This window comes from Triplophysa rosa, linkage group LG23 (genome assembly GCF_024868665.1).
Source record: "Triplophysa rosa linkage group LG23, Trosa_1v2, whole genome shotgun sequence".
Lineage (NCBI taxonomy): Eukaryota > Metazoa > Chordata > Actinopteri > Cypriniformes > Nemacheilidae > Triplophysa > Triplophysa rosa.
The window spans coordinates 15,980,763-16,002,621 of record NC_079912.1 but is presented as its reverse complement, the minus strand read 5'-3'; the positions used below and the strand labels follow the sequence as shown (position 1 = coordinate 16,002,621).

Sequence of the window (21,859 nt, the reverse complement as noted above, 5' to 3'; positions counted from 1 at the left end):
TCAAAATATCTTCTATTGTGTTCTACAGAAGAATGGAAAATGTCTGAATAAATGAGAAACAAATAGTAATTTTTGGGTGAACTATCCCTTTAAGCCAAGGAATATTGTATATTATTACCGTTTTGGTTTTAGTCATTTAGTCAATGTCAAGGGTAGAGTGACCCGTGGTAAATATAATACCATGTACAGTATGTAAATTTAATGTTATGAGAGAGTTTAGCTGGTTGGTTTACTTCACATCTAGACTGACAAATCATGACCTCGTCTTTCATGTACAACCATCCCTTTTATTTCCAGACATTGAGTGTGCAAAGAGCTACGCCAAGATGGCCGAATCTGCGAAGGCGCTGGCGACTCAGCAGGTCAGCTTTCATATGTTTTCATAAAAAGCACAATGAGAAAACATACGCACTTCTGTCCTGAGACTATAAAAAAGTCTTCACTAAATAAACAAATAAACAGCTTTTAATCTGTCTGTTCAATCCTGCGCTATTTATTTCAGGAGCACATGCCGTTCCGGGATATTTACATATCTGCCTTCAAGAACGACATTGAATACAGCCAGCTGATCATGCAAACGGCAGCTGCGCTCCAGGCTAATAAATTCATGCAGGTAGGATCGACAATCCCGTTTGATTTTGAACTCGTCACAGAAGTTCTCATTGGGTAATTGACAGACAGGAAACTGACTGACTTCTTTAAAAATTGTGTGTGTGTTTCATTCCCCGTAGCCTCTGCAAGCTCGAAAAAATGAGCTCGACAAGCTGAGGAAGGAAGTGAAGGAGCAGTGGCAGAGAGAGCAGAAGAAAATGGTGGGTGTGTTTTTTTACGCAAATATTGCAAAAAAGTTTTGTTTGAGAAATACTAGGTTCACTGGGAGTTTTCCAGGCTGTTGTTAAATTCTTCCGCTGATCTAATATTACATCAGATTCAATTGCGTCGAGTTCACAGACAGGTGAAGTTTTTGTAGGAGGTCATTTAGCACCCAAACTACTTACTCAAGGAAATAAAGGTAGTTATTTAGGTGCTATTCTCTTCCCATGTTCTTTTGCTAAGTGTGAATGGGTTTTAAACGTGTATTTCCTCTATAGCATGTTTGTGTGCCAAACTGGTGGCCATAGACATGTTTAACTGACCATGTGTTGATATGATTAGTTTGACCTAATAAACCCTTGTAAACGCCATACTTCTCTCCCCTGAAAGAAGCGTTGGAACCAAATGATGAAATCAATTAAATTCACAGTAAACTCAAAACTTTTTTATTTTCTTAATAATGTTTCTTAGTCTAATGTACATGGTCTATCAGCGCACATCGTTTTGACGTAAAATGGGTTTATTTTATCATTATATTATCATACATGTTTATTTTATGTTATTGGTTTCCACAGTAGATTTGTTACTGTCCCTTTAAGACTCTTAAACGTGTATAATTCTGTCTTATTACAGAATGAAGCCGACAGTGCACTGAAGAAGGCCCGGCTGCTCCAAGCACAGAGGCAGGAGGAGTACGAGAAGGCCAAATGCTCCACCAATCGGGTGGAGGAGGAACAGATCGGAATGGGCGGAAAACAGCTGGAAAAAAGACGCAAACTGGCGGAGGAGGCGCTGCAGAAGGTCAGACACTGATGCAACACTTGATGAAACATTTCTTCATCTTTCGTGTTTTGACAGTTGACAGTGCTTCTTGAATTATTTGTTAAAGAATTCTGTGACTGTGAATGTAACATTTAAAAATGTTTAACTATGAATTTAAGGGGTAGTCTCTGTAATCATGTTCACCTGAAGGTAATCATGCATTGACTATATAATTGAAAGAGTTTGTGTATGGGCATACACCGAAGAAGGCAAATAGCCGAACGTTTGTATTGTACTTTTATCCCCAGCTCAAATATAGAAACGTTATTTAGAGTTCAGACCTTTTTGCATTTTCTAGGATTATTGAGACGGGTCTCTGGACCTTATGAGCTGGGAGTGCGTGGTGAATGTGTCGATTCATTTCTTCATTACACATCTTTCTCAAAACAGCCTTGACCACTGTCTTCCACTGTATTTTTCTTTCTAAGTAATAAAGTTTGGAAAGTAACTCACTAATCACCAGTGTTGGGTGTAACTAGTTACTAAGTAATTAGTTACCGTAATTTAATTATCTTCCCCTTAAAATTACTTTTAAGGGATTACTCTTATTTTTTCTGTAATTACAGTTACTTCTGATGTAATTAAACTAAATACTTTTTTGTGTAATACAGTATCTGTGTGCAATAGTGGAATTGACAGCAAAATTCAAAGTCTAACTTTAAAATCCGCGCTTTGATGTATAATTCTCACATTTGTAATACTTCGGTCAGTTAATAAGAATACTTTATGTAGTTTTATATTATTTATTTGAATTAATTAAAAGAGCCGTTTCATGTCTATCCTTCAATCACTTAACTGATCAAGGGTGATATTGCAGCGTTTCCCATACAATGAGAGAGTATAGTAAGTAATTAGTAATAAGTAATTAAATACTTTTTGGAGAGAGCAATTTGTGCAGTAATCTAATTACACTATTGAATATGTAATTAGTAACAAGTAATTAATTACTTTTTCAGAGTAACTTTCCCAACACTGCTAATCACATATATATTCTTTTCTAAATATTATGTTTAAATATCTAAATATTGTGTACGTATGTGGCTGATTCTAGGCAGAGGAAGCCAGAGAACACTGCAAAAACTGCATCACAGATGTCGGGGTGAAGAGAGTCGACATGGCCAACACTAAAAGCGAGATTCTTACTCAGATACGAGAGCTTGTGTTTCAGTGTGACCTGACCCTGAAAGCAGTGAGTAATGATGCACATACACTCGCAGACGCACAAATTCTCATTATTACCAGTCTGTCAGACAAAACGGGCACACCTGGTCTCCTTGCAGCGCAATTATCTGTCCTCGCTTTATCAAAGTGACCCCAGGCTACCTAACCAGGTGCGAGGGGTTACATCAAGAGATAAATCACATGTCTTTCATGTTTTTCTTACCAGCTGTGACTGTCAGAACATGACTCTTTATTAACGGCGAGCCACTGTGAAATCTCATTGATTGAAAATCTTGTATAGTAAATATATATATTTTAAAAGGCTGTAGTTTGTCACTTGATAAACAAAAATTGTGATGCTAGTAACTTGTATTCCTAGTATTGTAAGTTTTTGTCAGTTGCCTCATTATAGTGATTTTTTTGTGTGTGCAGGTGACCGTAAACTGGTTTCAGTTGCAGCAGGCCCAGGTGGTTTCCTTGCCTGTCAACTTTCAGTCGCTCTGTGAGAACGCCAAACTTTATGAACCTGGTCTGTGTTACACAGAGTTTGTCAAGAGTCTCCCCTCGGACAGGACCAGAGGGGAATCCTTCACATTTAACATCCCCGCCACACAGAACTCAGGGTATGTCCGATGTCTACAGACGTCTGAAACTTTTTCCCAGTTTACTTGTTGTTTCAGAAAGTTCTCGAGATGAATATCCAGGAAAGTCTGTTGTGGAATGGCCATTCAGTGTTTTGTGTTTTGTTCCCTCAAAACTGGCATCGACCCGTTTTTTTCCAACTCTTTGACTTTTAAGCCAGTGAGTGATGGAGAGAGAATTGTGTTAGTAAAAATGTCACACAATTGTGCGGGTGCCCTCGGGTCTTCCTGAGGAAATGGCTGCAGTGCGGGAAAAGAGGGCAGTAAAGTGGGAAAAAATGTTTTTTTCTAAAAACCTTCTTCTCGCGTCTCTCGCTCAGTTATTTTGGCACCTGAGTCTGGTTGTTGATGTCCTGGTTGTGATGTCTGTATTTCAAAACGGCCCTTTAAAAACATGCAACTGTCATGTGACGTCTCTCTTTATACTATAAAATGGCTTGGTGAGGGATTTATTTTGTCTTTTGACCCTAGAAAATGCAGGTTGACGAAAATGTTATGACATCTTCCAAAATCATATTTTCATTTTATTAAACGACAAACAAACAGGTCTTGTTAAAACATTTGTGAAAAGCACCACATTTAGAAAGTAGTATTGCATTTGTTTCTAAGATGTGTTGACTACAGGGTCTAAGCTTATCTTGGCATTCTTTTATATTTCCTGCAGGTTGCCTCTCTCAAAGCGAGCGAATAACAGCAGCCATTCATCTCAGGTCCACCTGTCTCAGGTGTCGCTCGCACCTGGAGACTTCCTGAGCGCTGATGAGGTGGAGAGTCACGTCCAAGCACGTACAGGAAAGATGACGGAGGGACGCTCAAACAGTAGCAACGATATTCAAGGTAACGATAGTACAGAACAAACTCTGACAGCTCAAACCATAAAAAAAGTCACGCTTCACCCTTCACGGCAACTTAGAAAATCAAGACATCATTGATTATGATTAAAGCTTGCGTTGCATGTTGTTTCCAATATAACATGGAAAGTTTCATCTATTTAGATCTTGTTAGGCCGCATCACTTTAGAGTTTGGCTGACTTCCCTGGAATGCTGAACGGCATCGGTCCCGCAGGATGAGCTCTCGTTTATCTCCTTCAAGAACAAGATTGTTCTATTCACAAATGACGGATCAAATCTCCAGTGTGAGATACGCCTGTCAGACCTGTTTTAAGGAGAGATCAATTGGACACATCAGTGTTTTAAGACATCTCATTAAAGTTTACGAGAGTGTGAACTTTCAGCTGAAAAAGGACAATGAATGTAGGCGGCTGCACGGAGATCATTTCAAGGATGGTGAATGTGGGCGGGGCCTCCACATGTGTTACAGTGAATGTGGGTGGGGACTTTATACCCAGAACTGCAGAGGCAGTGGGTGTGGGTGGGGCCTACATGTACAGCATTTCTGTGACAGTGGATGTGGGCGGGGCCTAGATGTACAGCATTGCTGTGACAGTGGATGTGGGCGGAGGCTACATGTACAGTATTGCTGTGACAGTGGATGTGGGCGGGGCCTACATGTACAGCATTTCTGTAACAGTGGATGTGGGCGGAGGCTACATGTACAGTATTGCTGTGACAGTGGATGTGGGCGGGGGCTACATGTACAGCATTTCTGTGACAGTGGGTGGGGCCTACATGTACAGCATTTCTGTGACAGTGGATGTGGGCGGGGCCTACATGTACAGCATTGCTGTGACAGTGGATGTGGGCGGGGCCTACATGTACAGCATTTCTGTGACAGTGGATGTGGGTGGGGCCTACATGTACAGCATTTCTGTGACAGTGGATGTGGGCGGGGCCTACATGTACAGCATTTCTGTGACAGTGGATGTGGGCGGGGCCTACATGTACAGTTTTGCTGTGACAGTGGATGTGGGCGGGGCCTACATGTACAGCATTTCTGTGACAGTGGATGTGGGTGGGGCCTACATGTACAGCATATCTTTGACAGTGGATGTGGGAGGGGCCTACATGTACAGCATTTCTGTGACAGTGGATGTGGGCGGGGCCTACATGTACAGTTTTGCTGTGACAGTGGATGTGGGCGGGGCCTACATGTACAGCATTTCTGTGACAGTGGATGTGGGTGGGGCCTACATGTACAGCATATCTTTGATAGTGGATGTGGGAGGGGCCTACATGTACAGCATTTCTGTGACAGTGGATGTGGGCGGGGCCTACATGTACAGTTTTGCTGTGACAGTGGATGTGGGCGGGGCCTACATGTACAGCATTTCTGTGACAGTGGATGTGGGTGGGGCCTACATGTACAGCATATCTTTGATAGTGGATGTGGGAGGGGCCTACATGTACAGCATTTCTGTGACAGTGGATGTGGGCGGGGCCTACATGTACAGTTTTGCTGTGACAGTGGATGTGGGCGGGGCCTACATGTACAGCATTTCTGTGACAGTGGATGTGGGTGGGGCCTACATGTACAGCATATCTTTGATAGTGGATGTGGGAGGGGCCTACATGTACAGCATTTCTGTGACAGTGAATGTGGCTGCGGTCTATACAACTTCAGTGGATGTGGGCGGGCCTACACATCTGATTCTGTCAATTTCTGTCAAATAGCTTACTTTATTAACCTATTCTTTTTCAGTATGTTTTTAGGTCATCAAAGATGTAGTGCTATTGTCAGATACTCCTAATTTTTTGTTTTAAACCTGAACACAGAATGCCTCTTCACATTATGGATGACCTTAAATATTTTTTTAATGCTTTGGTTGTGTCTGTGTATCTGACAGCATTAAAGATCCAGGGGCCGTTCCGTGTCTGGAGAACGAGCAGTCAGGGTGGAGGCATGTGCAGTGATTCAGAGAGTGCTGGAGGCAGCAGTGAATCTCGCTCTATGGACTCTCCAACAGCAAGCCCAGGTACAACTACAACATGCATGCTAAAACGCAAAAGAGACAACTGTAAATCACTTGTTCAGTTCCAGAGAACATCTCCTAAAACACGACCGATGCAAAGACATCCCTCAACAGAATAATAATAGCGTTCTGCTTTGATCCAGGTGACTTCAAAAGAAGGCTTCCCAGAACTCCATCCACGGGCACCATGTCTTCAGCAGATGACCTGGATGACAGAGAACCACCCTCTCCATCAGATAATGGTGAGCTTTGTACGTTACACAACATCTTCAAATAGCGTGTCGCTATTTGAAAGGCCACACAATGTTTTTACCGAAATTCACCGGCTATGCGTAGAATGTTGACTTCCCACTTGTATTGTTGTTGGAGACATTTTTCAGAATCTTTTGCTCAGGTCTGAACGTACAGACCAAAAACCAACACTGAAACGCTTTTCTGTCTCGTGCTGTCTGTGACCAGGTCTGAGTGAAGTGGTAACGGAGGCAACCTCTCCCGGACCTTTCCGGAACACACAGATGTCCAAAGCTGCTCAGACACACAAGCTACGAAAGCTCCGCGCTCCATCGAAATGCAGGGAGTGTGACAGTCTTGTGGTATTTCATGGTGCTGAATGCGAGGAGGTGAGTTTTATACACACACACGCACGCACACACACACGCACGCACGCACGCACGCACACACACACACGCACACACACGCATACATATATATAGTCTATACAATCTTTCATAGACTTCTATTTTGTATACACAGCTAGTTATAAATACTATAACTTAACACACTTTAAAAAACTTAACTTAACAACAACAACTGAACAACAAAAAACAACTTCATTTACTATTTTTTTGTGGTGTTGATAAATAATAATTAAAGCTTTTGGATACTTTTGGGTATAAATTTGGAGCAAAAATGTAATGATCTTTCCTCGCAACCCCTTTTGTTCATTCTAGCACTAAATTGTGGGTACTAGTTTGCTATAGGGGACTAATGCAAAAGTTTTGTATACTAAACTTTTATTTGCTATTAAAATGTGTTGACATACTGTATGTATTCGTTTAGGCACTAACACATGGTTATTTGTTCCCATTTTAGTAAAGTGTTACCAAATTATTCTTCGTATCATTCGATAGATTGTCTGTCTACACGTCTGGTGTTCTTTCTTTTTAAACGTAATAAATATTTCAGAGTTGCGTATGATGCGTTTATTGGCACAATCTCATTTTGTATACCCGTGTTATTTTCAGTGTTCTCTTGCTTGTCATAAGAAGTGTTTGGAGACTCTGGCCATTCAGTGTGGACATAAGAAGCTACAGGGAAAACTGCATCTATTCGCTATCGACTTTGCACAGGCAGCCAAAAACAGTCCTGATGGAATTCCCTTTGTTATCAAAAAATGCACATCAGAGATTGAAAACAGAGCTCTGAGCATCAAGGTGTGCACTTCCTGTCTGTATCCTATGTACTTCCTGGAGATTATAAAATGAAAGTGCTGAACAAGACTGAACTGAGATCTGTTTTGTTTAGGGAATTTACCGTGTGAATGGAGCCAAGTCGCGGGTGGAGAAGCTTTGCCAAGCCTTTGAGAATGGCAAAGATCTAGTTGAGCTCTCGGATCTTTACCCTCATGACATCAGCAATGTCCTTAAACTTTATTTACGCCAGGTACGTACTTAACCTTACTAATCGTTTTTCTGCTTCTAAATAAATTAATAAACGTTTTTGATTGTGTCATCCATTATGATCAAGCGCTATTTTTTTCTATAATTATTGTTATATACTGTATATATATATATTTTTTTTAAATGAATGTATATGCAACGCTAGCAAGTATGTAACGATATCAAACGTTACTTTAAAGAAACGAACAAAAAGAAAAAGAAAAAACGTAGAAAATGAAAACAATAAACTCAAAGGCAAAAATGTAACATGGTTTTCAAATAACCCAAATTCTTTCTTAACACTTTTCTAAGCAACCTTTTGACAAATCAGGGTTTATGAATTCGCTGCTAGTTTATGCTCCTTAAATTTGCATTCCCTCTCATGTGGCCAATGGGAGTAAAGTGCTGTTCATTTGTCATTTCCATCATTTTACTTCCCTTAGCTCCCGGAGCCGCTCATCCTGTTCCGTTACTATAACGACTTCATCGGACTGGCCAAAGAGAGTCAGAGCATCATCGTTGATGAAGTAGAGGCATCAAGAAGAAGTCTCGCCCCCGACATCCTGCAGATCAGCGTGGAGCTCAAACGGGTCCTCTTCAAGGTTAAAGACCTGCTGCGTCAGCTGCCTCCAGCCCACTACAAAACCCTGCAGTTCTTAATTCAGCACTTACACAGGTGTTTGACTCACACACACATCTCAACAACCACTGTTTTGGACTGTTTAGGCCATTTTATGTATCCATTAAATTCGACTAACAACTACTCCAGGAAAAGTGCTTAGTTATGATTTATGTTTTAGATCAAATATTTGAACACAGTGGTTTGTAATCACATCATTCTTTCAAACAGGGTATCAGAAAAGTCAGATGAGAACAAGATGACCGCCAGCAATTTGGGCATCATCTTCGGCCCCACGCTGATCAAACCCCGCCAGGCTGATGCCGAGGTTTCTCTCTCTTCTCTGGTGGACTACCCCTACCAGGCCCTAATCGTGGAGCTTTTGATACGCCATTACGAGATGATCTTCGATACACCTCTGAGTCCACTTCCACCTTCCTCCCCTGTAGGAGAGAGCTCACCGCTCCCCATTAAATCGCGCTTTACCTCTCAGGAGAAGGAACAACAGCTTAGCCGACATTCAAAGTCCCTGGTGGACATTAAAGAGGTGAGAGGTATTTTCTTAATGGTCGATGGGTTTTTTGTGGTTTTAATCTGGTCCGAGTGGGTCATTTATGGATCTTAGGTGGTCTATAGGTATATTTAAACTGGTCTTAATGGTTGACAAGTCCCTTGAAATCATTTTCATTTTTAACTGTCTCAAAGCAGCAACAGCCAAAGGTTAAGACGTATAAACGACATTCCTCGGTAATACCTTCCACACACCTGATGGATGAGGTGAAAGAGGGAAAGATCAGATCTGACAAAGAGTTTGCACCAGGTAGGTATTGTTTTCATTGGTTAATAAACCCACAAATAACCGTGTCAAAAAACCCCACAACTTTTATAACTCTTCATGTTTTTTGCAGTTGGAGATGCTGAAGCGGAGGACCTCAACATGTTCCTGTCATCAAGTGTCCCTGAAATGCGAACCTCGCCTGGCTTGAGTCGCCGCAACCACGTGTCCAGAGTTCAGCTGCGACCTCCGAGACCAGAGCTGGGCACTCGACCAATCAGCATGCCTGCCGAGCGCCTCCTTAACCTGACGAAGGTGGACGAATGCAACGTGAAGAACACCGTGGAGCAGGACGACGACTGTGCTCGCGATCCTGTCATCGAGGAGGTGTCCGAGGTGGAGAAACCCAAATCCCGAGTCTGCAACCATTACAGGAAGTCTTACATTGATACGCAGACATTGCGTAGGACTTGGGACAAGCAGTATAAGCATCGCGACATCACCCCTAAGACCGTTTTGATCACGGAAAGCTCTACAGCCGACTCCGAGGTCGACAGCGGCAACGTTTTTGCTTCTTCCGTTACGACGATATCTTTGTCAGAACATACCGAAACTGCTAGAACCGTTCATGCTAACACACCCTACAGCGTTGCTGTGAGGCCTGGGCGGACTTTACGTAGGGAAGGGAACGTCAGCGAGTACTGCCCCGTTCCTACGGCCTTCAGGCCACCAAGAACTCTGCAACCTCCTCCTGGAACATTTTACAAACCTCCAGGTAGCAAAAACAAAACTTTAACAGAGGTTGAGCTGAAGACTAGCAAAGCGACAGCTAACAGCACAGAGGAGGAGGAGGAGGATGAGGATGATGAGGAAGGGTTTAGTGTGGAAGTCTCGGTTGATGAGCCTGATCTAGACCCAGAACATTATCCAGAGCAGGACACCCTGAATTCAGTTCCTCCCCAGTCACCCAGTTCCAGCCCAGAGGAACTCGGCCAAAATGGGACCAGACCTGTGTACCAGAGACTACGGTCCCGACGTATGCAGGATCTCGAACACAGAGAGGCTCACTTTGTCTGAGATTTGGACACGTACAGTTTTGAAAAGAATGGTGTTACGTATGTCGCCGTGGGGCTTTGTGAGGAGGATGGCCCACATGGGTCGGAAAGCTTAGCGACGGCACTACATTGTAAATGTGGAAACATGTTTCCATGACTGTGAAGAGATCCGAGGAAGTGTTCTGTAGAATATATCTACATATTAATATATTCTGCATCTACCGTTTGTTAAAATCAAACAAACCTTTGGGCAAGAATACTGTCTACACAGTACGCACTTAAAATGTGTTTTATATCACACCATTCATTTACCAATGCAACACAAGATATTTTAACAGCATTTGACACTGTTTTCGATTCAATTTGTTTAATATATACTTGTGTATACTTGTGTATTGTGTTTTACACCAAAACTAAATAGACCAAGCTGTTACAGTTACGTGTTGTCACTTTATTATAATCATAAAATGCACTTATTAGATTAGAACCACATACTGTATTTCTCGCTACTGAAATGCTGACCTACATGCAGTGTTAATTTTTTTTTCAAGAACAACGTGCAAATGTACAACTGGTGTGTCTGAGTATACAGTAAACACAAATACCAGCTGTGGTTACATGCATACATAAAAAACATTTTTGTACAAGTGTGCAAATGTGCTTTTTTACTTTTTATTTTGTCCTTTGCCTTCTTTTTACTCAAAAAATGTTGGATTTTTTTATTCTGTTAAGCGCATTTCAACCCGTGCTCTATATATTAAGTGTTCATATGATACTGTAACAGTTTGTCCAAAGTATTTTTATGTACATAAGCTTGCATTTCTTAACTTACTGGAATGTCAGTATACCCAAAACAAGCAAGTCTAGCCAAAGTGCCTTCACCGTCTGGTTTTCCATCATATGTCTGAAGTTCTGAACACTAGTTTCTAGTGTTCATGTTTTGCAGTCTAGTCCAGTTGAAGGCGTAATCAATGTCTTTTGGAAAATGACATCTGTATGTATCTATATGAGTTTTGTGATTTATAACTGATTCTTTTAACAGCGTTTTCAAGATGTCTTACCTTTTGTCAAGTGTATAAACAGGTACATGTGAGAATACACGCTTGTAACTTATTAAAACCAGCAGTGTTGTCACACTAAAACAAATGTTTTTCCGTTCTTAAAAATGTTTTAAAGACCACTTGCGTGCTAATGAAAAGTTAAGCACTGTTCCTGTTGCTCTATTGGTAGAGCATTGTGTTAGCAGTTCATTTTTATTCCCAAGGAACACATGTTGATGAAATGTGTACTTTAAAGAAGTCACTGTAAATCAATAAAGATAAAAGCGTCTGGCAAATTAATAAAGTAGTAGTCATAGTTACACATAAACATGTAAAAATAAGATCATCATCACTGTTATTGCATGTTTGTGCTTTTTTCTAATAGATATTTAATAGCCATTTCAAATTAACCGTGGTTTTTATAGACCACTTCACAAGATGTAAACAAAAGCACTTTGGGTTATTTTATTATTATCTTATATATATATAGATAGATATATAGATAGATAAATACTTGTAACATTTTGATTTAGTTGTAAATGTTCTGTTGGTTGTAAAGACAATTTTGTAAAGACGAATTTGTGATCATTGTGAAAAACGTGATCACATGTCGAGACATCACCACATGTTGCATACATTTCACGTGTGATCACGTGTTTTTTGCACATGTGAATTTCATGTGTCTTTTCTGTAAGGTTCAAAACGTTTGTGTAGTGTTAAAAAAAAACAGGGAACAGGAAGTTCTTATTGACCAGCGTTGTGTACATTTTCTGAAGTGGTCTATAGTAAAACCATGTTTTTTCTTTTGGTGTATTGATTACCATTGGCAAAACCACAGTTTTATTGCAGTAACCATGTTTTACCATGGTTTTTTAATCAAAATCAAAAACCATGTTTTTTTAATTTAAGTAAAACAATGGGTAATTTTCATGAGGTTTCTCAAGAAATGTTAAAATTAGCTCACGCTGAGAATATCTAAACTAAAAAAACCTTTGCCCACAATTTATGTGATTGACAGCAGAATTTATTTACTCAAGTGTAGTCCTTAAATTATCATTCATTTTGTGTACAAAATAGTCATTCCTATGATCTCGAGTAGTGTAGTTTGTTACAAATTTTCTAGTAAATGTGGATATTAATATATAAATAACTAGCATGAGGTATGTGCAAAGCAAGGAATCTCTCAGAACATTATTGGCCAATGTTAATTACATTTCTATTGGTATTTAATATACAGAAGCATAGTATGAACTGAAAATAACAGCATACTTTATGGCCTATATTATACTAAGACAACTTTTATAGAAACTAATTGTGTAATATGTTAAAAGGTACCGCTGATTAATGAAGTTCAATCTATAATAGTCCTTTTTCGCTCCACCAATAGGCTGATTGTAAGGTCACAGGTCAAATTCAGCATAGAGAGAGCTCACACGCTGGTGAAAGGATCTTAAATCAATCAGATTACAAACTGGCTTTCAATCCGCAGCAAACCTACAGTCAGTCGACTGTTGCACAACCATGAGATTCAACAGATGTAAACGTAAAAGAAAATTCTTCTCCTGAGGTAAGTTCTTTCTGTTTCATTGCGATAATCATGTGTCTTCTCACTGTTTCCGAATGAATGCTGATTGGCGTTATATAAAGGAGTGTTCAGACCTGTTACATAAGTTCGTGTTCGTCTCTGATATGCTAAACTGTATGGACAGCCCACACAATTCAGTTCTTAGTGTCTCGTTTTTTCTCATGACTTTTCCGGCATCTCTTACGGATGTGTTGGCTGAACTGACTGTGGACTTGTCAAATTGTAATTAGTTATGTGTTGGCTATAGTAATTGATTGAAAGTGCTATAAGGTATTACGTAAGACGAATCCTGATGAATCATGGAAGAGTATATCGCTTGTGGAATGCAAAAATGATGTGGGCACATTTAATGGAGACAAGAACAAGCATGTTTCTGTCTATGGTTGTTTGTTTGTACAGGTCACCTGCGTGTGACCCCTGTGGGCGTTTAGCACCGCAGTCATGGGGACCAGCAGCCAGGTGCGACTGCTACTCTGGAAAAACTGGACAGTCCGCAAAAGACAGAAGGTGAAAGGGTCTGCCATGTCTCTCAACTAAATGATGAATCGGGTGTCACAAACAAAGGAAACAGCCTTGTTATACTGTAGGATTATGATATTGGGTCTCCATCTATAAATTAAGGGGATGAAATATTATCACTAATGGCGTAACAAATTATGTAATTTGTTTCTTAATCATTTTGTCTTGATTTGACCTTTTCAGTGCTGAATTCATATTTGTTAAAGGAACAGTTCACCCAAAAATGAAATGTCTGTCTTCATTTACTCACCTGAAAGATATTTGGAAGAATGCTTGTAACTAAAGAGTTCTTGGCCACCATTGACCACCATAGCGGGCTACAGCAAGTTAGACCCTGATATTTAAATCTTAAACTCTCTGTAAACATCGGACTGTTATACAGACCATTATACAGCTCTGTTTATGCTTGTGCTTTCATAATGAATTGTTTATTGCCACCAGGCTCGTTTTTTTGTGGAGATTATGTGGCCGGTGGTGTTATTCGTTGGACTGGTTTGGCTGAGAAAAGCGAACCCCCTCTACCGCCAACATGAATGTATGAATGGTTTGTTGTCATACGAAGCAACAGAGCTCAGATTTTTTAACATCTCAAGTTCTTTGTAATAATGGCCAGCTTGCTCCGTCTTCAGGTCATTTTCCAAACAAAGCCATGCCATCCGCTGGCGTCCTTCCATGGATCCAGGGGATCTTCTGCAATGCCAACAACCCGTGTTTCCAGCATCCAACCCGTGGAGAGTCTCCAGGTCTTGTGTCCAACTCCAACAACTCGATGTGAGTTTCCCCCATGGTTTCTTTTCTTGCGTAAAGACACAGGTCAAATAGACCCTCAAGAGATTTTGATTTTCACATATCACTTTTATGTCTGTCTGTTCAGACTAGCTCGGTTCTGGGTGGACGCACGGGAGCTTTTGTTTGAAGATCCTGAGTTCCTGCAGTTGAGACGATTATGGAGAGAACTCACAGCCATGAGCAACTTCATGGACACACTCCGGACCGATCCCGAACTGATCTCAGGTCAGCAAAATTCCTATTGTCTCCCAACCGTCCACCCGCTGTTTACACCACTTTCTCAGATTATATCACATGCTCAATCTGCCTTGAAGAGGCCTTTTCTTGGGGAATGCTAAGAAGCTTAAGCGTCCTCTATGCTATTATTTTTAGAGAAAGCAGTTCCATTTGTTTACCTCACGTTGGAACACACAAATAAAGCTTGTCGGACATTCCTGGGCTAACATATCTAAAAAGACTTTCCTCATTCAAAAACAAATGGACGCACGCCCGGAATGTGATTGATACTGCATAAGTAGAGCTGTCCAAGATGTCCAGGAGCAAGAATGAATGAACTTTTGATTCCTGGCAGAAGAACCTGTCTCGAGTGCAGTACTACATGTAGCTCCGGCTCCTTAAGTGACCCCCAGTGGCCTAAAAAAGGCCCAAAACTTGTTTTTTTGTGTCGTTCGAAAGGGTCGCTGACCTCTCTGAGTTCCTGGCACTCATTCACACCATCTTCGCCTTCGTTCAAAAACAAGCATGCTCTTCAAGAACAGAGTGAGATCCAGGCCAAATTTTAGCAGATGCCTGCATACCAGAGCTCTTTATCTGTTCATTCATCAGGATGATAGTGTTCACGAAGGCTTTTGAGAAGCCCTCTAAAGCCGTCCCAGCTGAATGTGTCTCGAGTGTGGAAGTGTCACATACTTCAGTCCTGCTGAAATTCTTCACTCTGGCATCCTGTTCACACGTTTTGTTTGGTTCATGTGCAGGCCGAGGCGTGAAGGTGGAGGACATTTTGAAGGATGATGAAACCCTCACTTCATACCTGCTAAGAGACGTTCCTCTGACAGATTCTGTGGTATATCAGCTGGTTATTGCACAGATCAGACCTGAACAGGTAAACTGTGATTAACTGCATGTTTAAAATGAAAGGGGTCATTTTCTAGTTTTCTAATTATATATAATTCCATAATTAGTAACCTTGGAATTTTAAGGTTCCATTATGAGCAGTTTTGAGAGACTAAGCTTCAGTTTTTGCATTCCATTGATTTTGCAGACAGAGCTTTTTTGTTTTCTGAAAAAGTCCAGAAATGCACACAACATAAAGAAAAAACTTATATGTAATATGTAAATAAATTGTCACAGAATATCTGAGTAGCTCAATTTTGACAAAAATCTCAGAACCTTATAAATCCAAGATGACAAATTTATAGATTTTTTTAAATAGTTTTATAATAGTCCTATATTATTTGAAGTTTTAGGGCCATTATTCTTTTTTTCACGCCAAAAATAGGGCAGTCAAACGATTAATCTCTATTAATTGCATCCTGAATAAAGGTTTGTGTACTGTGTGAATATTAAATTTGTATTTATAAAAACATATACATACATGCATATATTTAGGAAAAATATAAAAATAAAGAAACATTTATATATAATTTAAATTATTACTAAATATAAATAAATACATGTAAATATTTCCTATATATATATATATATACACACACAGTATATATATATATATATATATATATATATATATAATGTATATGTGTGTATGTGTTTATAAATATAAAAATTAATGGACATACATTATGTAAACACAAACTTTTATTCTGGATGCGATTAATTGTGATTAGTAAACTCATCAAAACTATAAAATAAGTAATACACAAATGTAAATATTGGAAAAAAACATATTTTTGTATAACTAATAATATTTTTTTAAATATTTTCTATAATCATTTTTTATAATTATTATATTTTATATTTAAAATATCTAAGTATCTTCAATTTAGTCACCTTGAGGTGCTCTTTAAACACTGTTGATGGACTTCCCATTTTTCAGGACTATATATATTTATTTGCGTATACAAAATATAATATACAGTACATGTTATATTACATATAATATACAATATATATTTACTGTAAATAACATTTTTGTTTTGTAACTTTTAAATATTTTTCTACACAACCAAATCCAGCATTCAGACATCATTTACTCTTAAAAATAAGAGTAATAAGTGAAAATAGGAGATAATAAAAAACATTTCTGGCTGTTTGGTTCCATATTGACCCTTTAACATCCATAAAGCCTTTGTATTTCACAAAATATTCTTTGTATTTAAAAAGGGTTCTTTAGAATATGAAACAGTAAAAAAGTAATGGATCTTTTAAGAACCTTTTACTGAATGGTTCTTTGGGGAACCAAAAATGGTTCTTCTTTGGCATTGATGTGAAGAACCTTTTGTACCACCTTTTCTAAAGAGCATTCAGATTTCAATAATCTAAGATCATGAAAAACTTTTGAATGGTTATGTATAATATCAATTAGGTTTAAAAATGAGTATTGGAAGGAAGTCACACAGCCACACTTTCTTCTTTTAGATGCTTAAGGTCTTAGAATCTCGGTGAGGTCACTGACCACAAGCGTCCCTTTTGCGATCTTCTAATTAAGTCGTGAATGATAAGCAGATTGACATCACCACCGAGACCAACATCAGCTTTCTCTGCATGAAAATGCACTTTGTTGGTGCAGTTGAATGTCTCTGTTTGAGTCTGAGAGAATCTTGGCTGTCTCTCAAGTGCCCGTTTGTTTAGCATCAGACTGGATGTTTGGGCTCCTCAGCTCTCCGTACGAGCCCTTTGTGATGTATACATTTGTCACCCCAGAACCCTGCAAGTTATCAAACTCCGAGCCAAAAGCAGAATCATGCGGCTCACACCTCTCTTACCTGATAACTGCACTCCATCCGTGCGTTTCTCTGTGGGGTATTTTTAGTGCGAACAAAGCGCTAAAGGTGATTTACAAAAGGTCTCCTTTGATCTTGTGGGTGGTGCTTTGGTCAAAGAGCAGAGCTAGTGCTGAGGAAATAGGACCGGACACACCGATGCTCTCCACGCACCAGCCGAGCCTCAACCGCCCACAAGTACATAAGGGTCTGGGCCACTTTCATATGGAAATGTAGGGGACAGGAATGTGGAGCATTTTGAAGGCTTTCTCAGAGCCGCTGCCAGTCAGACAGCAGGGGCGTACTGAGGAAGATGGAATGTGCTGGTTGGATAAGTTTTTAGAGAGAGTGGCACAGAGAGAGAGAGAGAGAAAGAGAAAGAGAGGACGTTTTCCAGATGGGCTTTTGCACACTGATTTGGAGCTCATGTCCAACCAGGAATGTTGAATGAGAAAAAATCAAATAAGCTCTCTCTTTATTTATCCTAATTGTAAATTTGATATTTGTAGTCACACAAACATCTTTCTCTCCTTTTCTCAGTTTGCATACGGAGTTCCTGATCTCAGGTTGAAGGACATCTCCTGCAGTCAGACTCTCCTCGAGCGTTTTCTCATTTTCCCGAGCCGTCGAGGCCTGTATGCTGTGCGCAATGCCATGTGTGTCCTCACCCCACAACGTCTTCAGACCATTGAAGACAAATTCTACGCCAATCTCGACTTCTTCAAGCTTTTCCGACTGGTCAGTCTGCTCACACACTCAATGACCTCCGTATTGTAATCCTTACACTGTTTGAAATGGATTTAGATGCAGAGGAAGTGCTGTCACAGATGGTTACGTGAACTCTGGGAGGTTCTTAGAACAACTAGATTGCGTAACAGCGTACAACAAGTTTGATGCTATCGAATGAATATTTGAAGGATTACCAACAAAACACCACACACCCTTCCTGGTAGTTCGTGGAAGTTTATAGTATCATTCCGTACTGTATGTTCATGGGGTCTGAGTCACCCAGTCGATGTTATTGGAGGGGCCGACGACCTATTTTAATAATGAGATTATAGTCAACTTACTTCTCACACTGGCTTTAACTAATACTGAGACACCGTTCTAAAGACTATAGAGTTTTCACTCTTTTTTTCTCTATGCATACTTAAATACACATGAAAACATTCACTTTTATTCATATTTACTTTTAGCTTTTATCCCTATAGTTTGCAGTGCATTCAGTATATAGATTTCATTACTTCACTGTATGCTTTTAGAAGGCACAAAGCCACTTATGGTCATATAAAGGTGTCATGAATTAAGACATTAAGACATAAGAGGTAATCGTATTCAAGTGAACATCCTGTAAGAGTCAGAACTGAAAACGCCCTTGTTACGCCAGGTCCTGGAATGCACCTATCTGTGACGTCATTGATAGGTTGAACACTGCCTCCACAGAAGGATATCAACGACTACTTCTCTAGCCCCGCCCACTGGTTCGTGCATGACAGTACTGAAGTAACACAAGTTGCGCGGAACCAGATAGAGCGAGCAAACAATAAACATGCTGTTAAAAATCGCAAAATATTGTGCAGTGCCTGGTTGTGGAAGAACACAGTCGCTGCATAACCTTCCCTTCGGATTCCGACATTAGTAATGCGTGGTTGAAGTTTATTTTTAAAGACGTTCCAGCTCAAGTGGGTAAAACATTGAGCCTTTGTTCGCTTCATTTCACCGAGGATTTCTTTGTGAACAAAGCACGGGTCGACGATGGATTTGCGGAGAGACTAAAATTAAAAAGCAGTGCTGTGCCGTCAATATTGGATCCGATAGAAATGGCGCATCAATCTTATCTGAGTAAAACATATTTGTACTATGCATCACGATTGCTTTGTTAGAGATCGCTTGATATGTCCAGATAATGTGTAACCTAACGACACGTGTCTATCCAAATGCACAGAAGGCTCCAACTAAGTTTACTACGCAAACTGCTATCCAATCAAAGCATTGGGCATTTACTTCCAAGTCTTCAATGTGGCACGCCCAGTAAAACCGAGTGTTTGTCGAGCCCGGGTAGAAAATAGCCTATTACTTATTGCTTTTGATGCTTTTGAATGTAAAAACCATGCGGACGTCATAAGTAGACCTCATACAACAGTTTAAAACAATAAAAAAGGCCAGTTCATCACACCTTTAAAGGAACAGTTCGCCCAAAAATGAAACGTCTGTCTTTATTTACTCACCCTCAAGTTGTTCCAAATCTGTATAAATTAATTTGTTCAGATGAACAAAGAGAAAGATGTTTGGAAGAACGCTTGTAAAAGTTCTTGGCCACCATTGACCTCCATAGTTGTGATGAACACAGAAAAAGATATTTTGAAGAATGTAGTAAAGCAAACAGTTCTGGGGCACTTTTGAGAATTTTTCCTACCATGGTAGTCAATGGTGGCCAAGAACTGTTTGGTTACAAGCATTCTTCCAAATCTTTTTCTCTGTGTTTGTCAGAACAAAGACATTTATACAGACTTTGAACAACTCGAGGGCGAGTAAATGATGACAGAATTTCCATTTTTGGGTGAACTGTCCCTTTAAGTTTATATACATTTGATTAATTCCTATGTTTCTTGGGAGTTCAGTTGAGACACACTGTTAAGTGATTTTCTTCCATTGAAATGGAAACACTGAATACTGAAATCACCTATCTCATCTCCTTTCTTTGTTGTAGATGGATAGAAAGTCTGATAGGAAGGATGTCTTATTTTTGAGGTTGTTTCTATGACACACACAGCATTTCCTGAAATTTCCCGACCCATTGTAAAGTAGCTTGGCTACCATTTCTGGGGCAGCCCCTGGAAGAAAGATTGTTTTTGGAAGTGTTATTATATCTGGGAAGACAGGACGTGAGCCATACACGTTTCCCAAAATTCTGCTCTGCAACCTCAGCTAAATTTATTTGGTCCCCGTCATATTAGGGATTAAACGAATGTTACACGTGATCTGTTTGTATGTTGTCTTAAACCTTAAATATTGATCAGGGTTGGGAAAAATAAATACAAATTTGCTTCCTTTTATTTGTAGCATTTACTGTATAGCATTTGAAATGGCCGCTTTGAACAAGACATTGAATTAAAAGTCGAATTTATTGCTTAAATACTATCGCATAATTTTACAAATGCCCCGTGAGTATGAGATCATACTCATGGGTAATTCATTTAAAAAAATACATATTTACTAGCAGTGTTGGGTGTAACTAGTTACTAAGTAATTAGTTACTGTAATTTAATTACTTTTCCCTTGAAAAATTAAAGTAAGGGATTACTCTTATTTTTTCTGTAATTTAATTACAGTTACTTCTGATGTAATTAAACTAAATACTTTGTGTAATATATGTGTGTGCAATAGTGGAATTGACATAAAAATTCAAAGTCTAATTTTAAAATCCGTGCTTTAATGTATAATTCTCACATTTGTAATACTTTGGTCAGTTAATAATACTACTTTATGTAGTTTAATATTATTTATTTGAATGAATTAATTTAGCCGTTTCATGTCTATTCTTCAATCACTTAACTAATCAAGGTTGATGTAGGATATAGAAAGTAATTAGTAATAAGTAATTAAATACTTTTTGGAGAGAGTAATTTGTACAGTAATCTAATTACACTATTGAATATGTAATTAGTAACTAGTAATTAATTACTTTTTCAGAGTAACTTACCCAACACTGTTTAGTAGTTATGTATCTCTTTTAATTTCATTTTAATTGTGCAAATTGTAAATGGATAGTGCACAACTCTTTTTTTGATTTGAAAGATTGATTGTAGGCTTATTCTTCTGAAAAGACTATAAAAAATTTGCTTAGAATTACAAAGTTGGCCTCTTTACAGTGGTTTTACAGTATTTTCTTGTATTCAGCTCCCTTTAGTTCTTGATAACCACGCCAATGGACTCGACCTGCACTTCTGGATCCGACTGTTGCCCGCCATCTCTGAGAAACTCGGACTGGTAAGCGCGCTTCTCTTCAGGCCCATTAAAAGTCCATCTTTATTTTTAGTCACCAGGAAATCACGCTTTCCTCCGCCTGGCTTTTTACGCAAGAGCGTGGAAATGGAGATATCATTTGTGTGTCTGCGGAAAGCTAATTTCAGCAGCCGCTTTGTCAGATTCACAGTAGATAATTTAGAGCTGCTCATAATGTGAAGCCTCAGGGTGAGGGCATTTAGAGGTTTGATCTTTAACAAAATGGGGGAAATGCTCCACGAGCTCCAGACGTCAATGCGCTGCGGTGAGAACGGTGTGTGACTATTGGTGGAGGTTGTCTTTTGTCTGTCGCATGACTGACAGGGACCATTATGCCAATTGCTCATTTTCCAAATTCCTTTCACATCACGTTCTCCACGCTGCAGGCCAAATGTACAATGTGGTTAAAAAATCTCCACTTTATAGGAATGTAAGGGATAATGTACAGGCAGCCGGTTGTTATCGCAGAAATAAGCCCCGACAGTGTGATCAGGACGACGTTCAAATGTCAAGAACAGGCAATTCGGTTTAATCATTTGTATATATAGTCATATACAGTATGTTATTA

General features: G+C 39.5%; 2 protein-coding genes across 4 annotated transcripts in view; both read left to right on the top strand.

The window, feature by feature from the left end:
* arhgap29a (Rho GTPase activating protein 29a) overlaps window positions 1-11,719 on the top strand; it is a 37,476-nt gene extending 25,757 nt beyond the window's left edge. The window contains exons 8-23 of one of the 3 annotated variants that reach the window (XM_057323087.1): window positions 298-362; window positions 503-613; window positions 732-812; window positions 1,447-1,614; window positions 2,687-2,824; window positions 3,229-3,419; window positions 4,102-4,274; window positions 6,182-6,310; window positions 6,451-6,549; window positions 6,767-6,927; window positions 7,552-7,740; window positions 7,832-7,969; window positions 8,409-8,641; window positions 8,816-9,131; window positions 9,293-9,404; window positions 9,493-11,719. In XM_057323087.1, the coding sequence (XP_057179070.1) occupies window positions 298-362; window positions 503-613; window positions 732-812; window positions 1,447-1,614; window positions 2,687-2,824; window positions 3,229-3,419; window positions 4,102-4,274; window positions 6,182-6,310; window positions 6,451-6,549; window positions 6,767-6,927; window positions 7,552-7,740; window positions 7,832-7,969; window positions 8,409-8,641; window positions 8,816-9,131; window positions 9,293-9,404; window positions 9,493-10,436 (3,248 nt within the window). In that variant the 3' untranslated portion in view covers window positions 10,437-11,719. Of the gene's footprint in view, window positions 1-297; window positions 363-502; window positions 614-731; window positions 813-1,446; window positions 1,615-2,686; window positions 2,825-3,228; window positions 3,420-4,101; window positions 4,275-6,181; window positions 6,311-6,450; window positions 6,550-6,766; window positions 6,928-7,551; window positions 7,741-7,831; window positions 7,970-8,408; window positions 8,642-8,815; window positions 9,132-9,289; window positions 9,405-9,492 lie in introns of all 3 variants that reach the window. The other 2 variants (XM_057323086.1, XM_057323088.1) reach the window with 2 other exon arrangements.
* Window positions 11,720-12,942: 1,223 nt separating this feature from the next.
* The window catches only part of abca4a (ATP-binding cassette, sub-family A (ABC1), member 4a), a 34,713-nt gene continuing 25,796 nt past the window's right edge, over window positions 12,943-21,859 (top strand). The window contains 8 exon segments of the mRNA XM_057322791.1: window positions 12,943-13,021; window positions 13,439-13,546; window positions 14,000-14,093; window positions 14,188-14,329; window positions 14,433-14,572; window positions 15,322-15,449; window positions 17,827-18,024; window positions 21,187-21,276. Coding sequence (XP_057178774.1) covers window positions 13,481-13,546; window positions 14,000-14,093; window positions 14,188-14,329; window positions 14,433-14,572; window positions 15,322-15,449; window positions 17,827-18,024; window positions 21,187-21,276 — 858 coding nt within the window. The 5' untranslated portion in view covers window positions 12,943-13,021; window positions 13,439-13,480.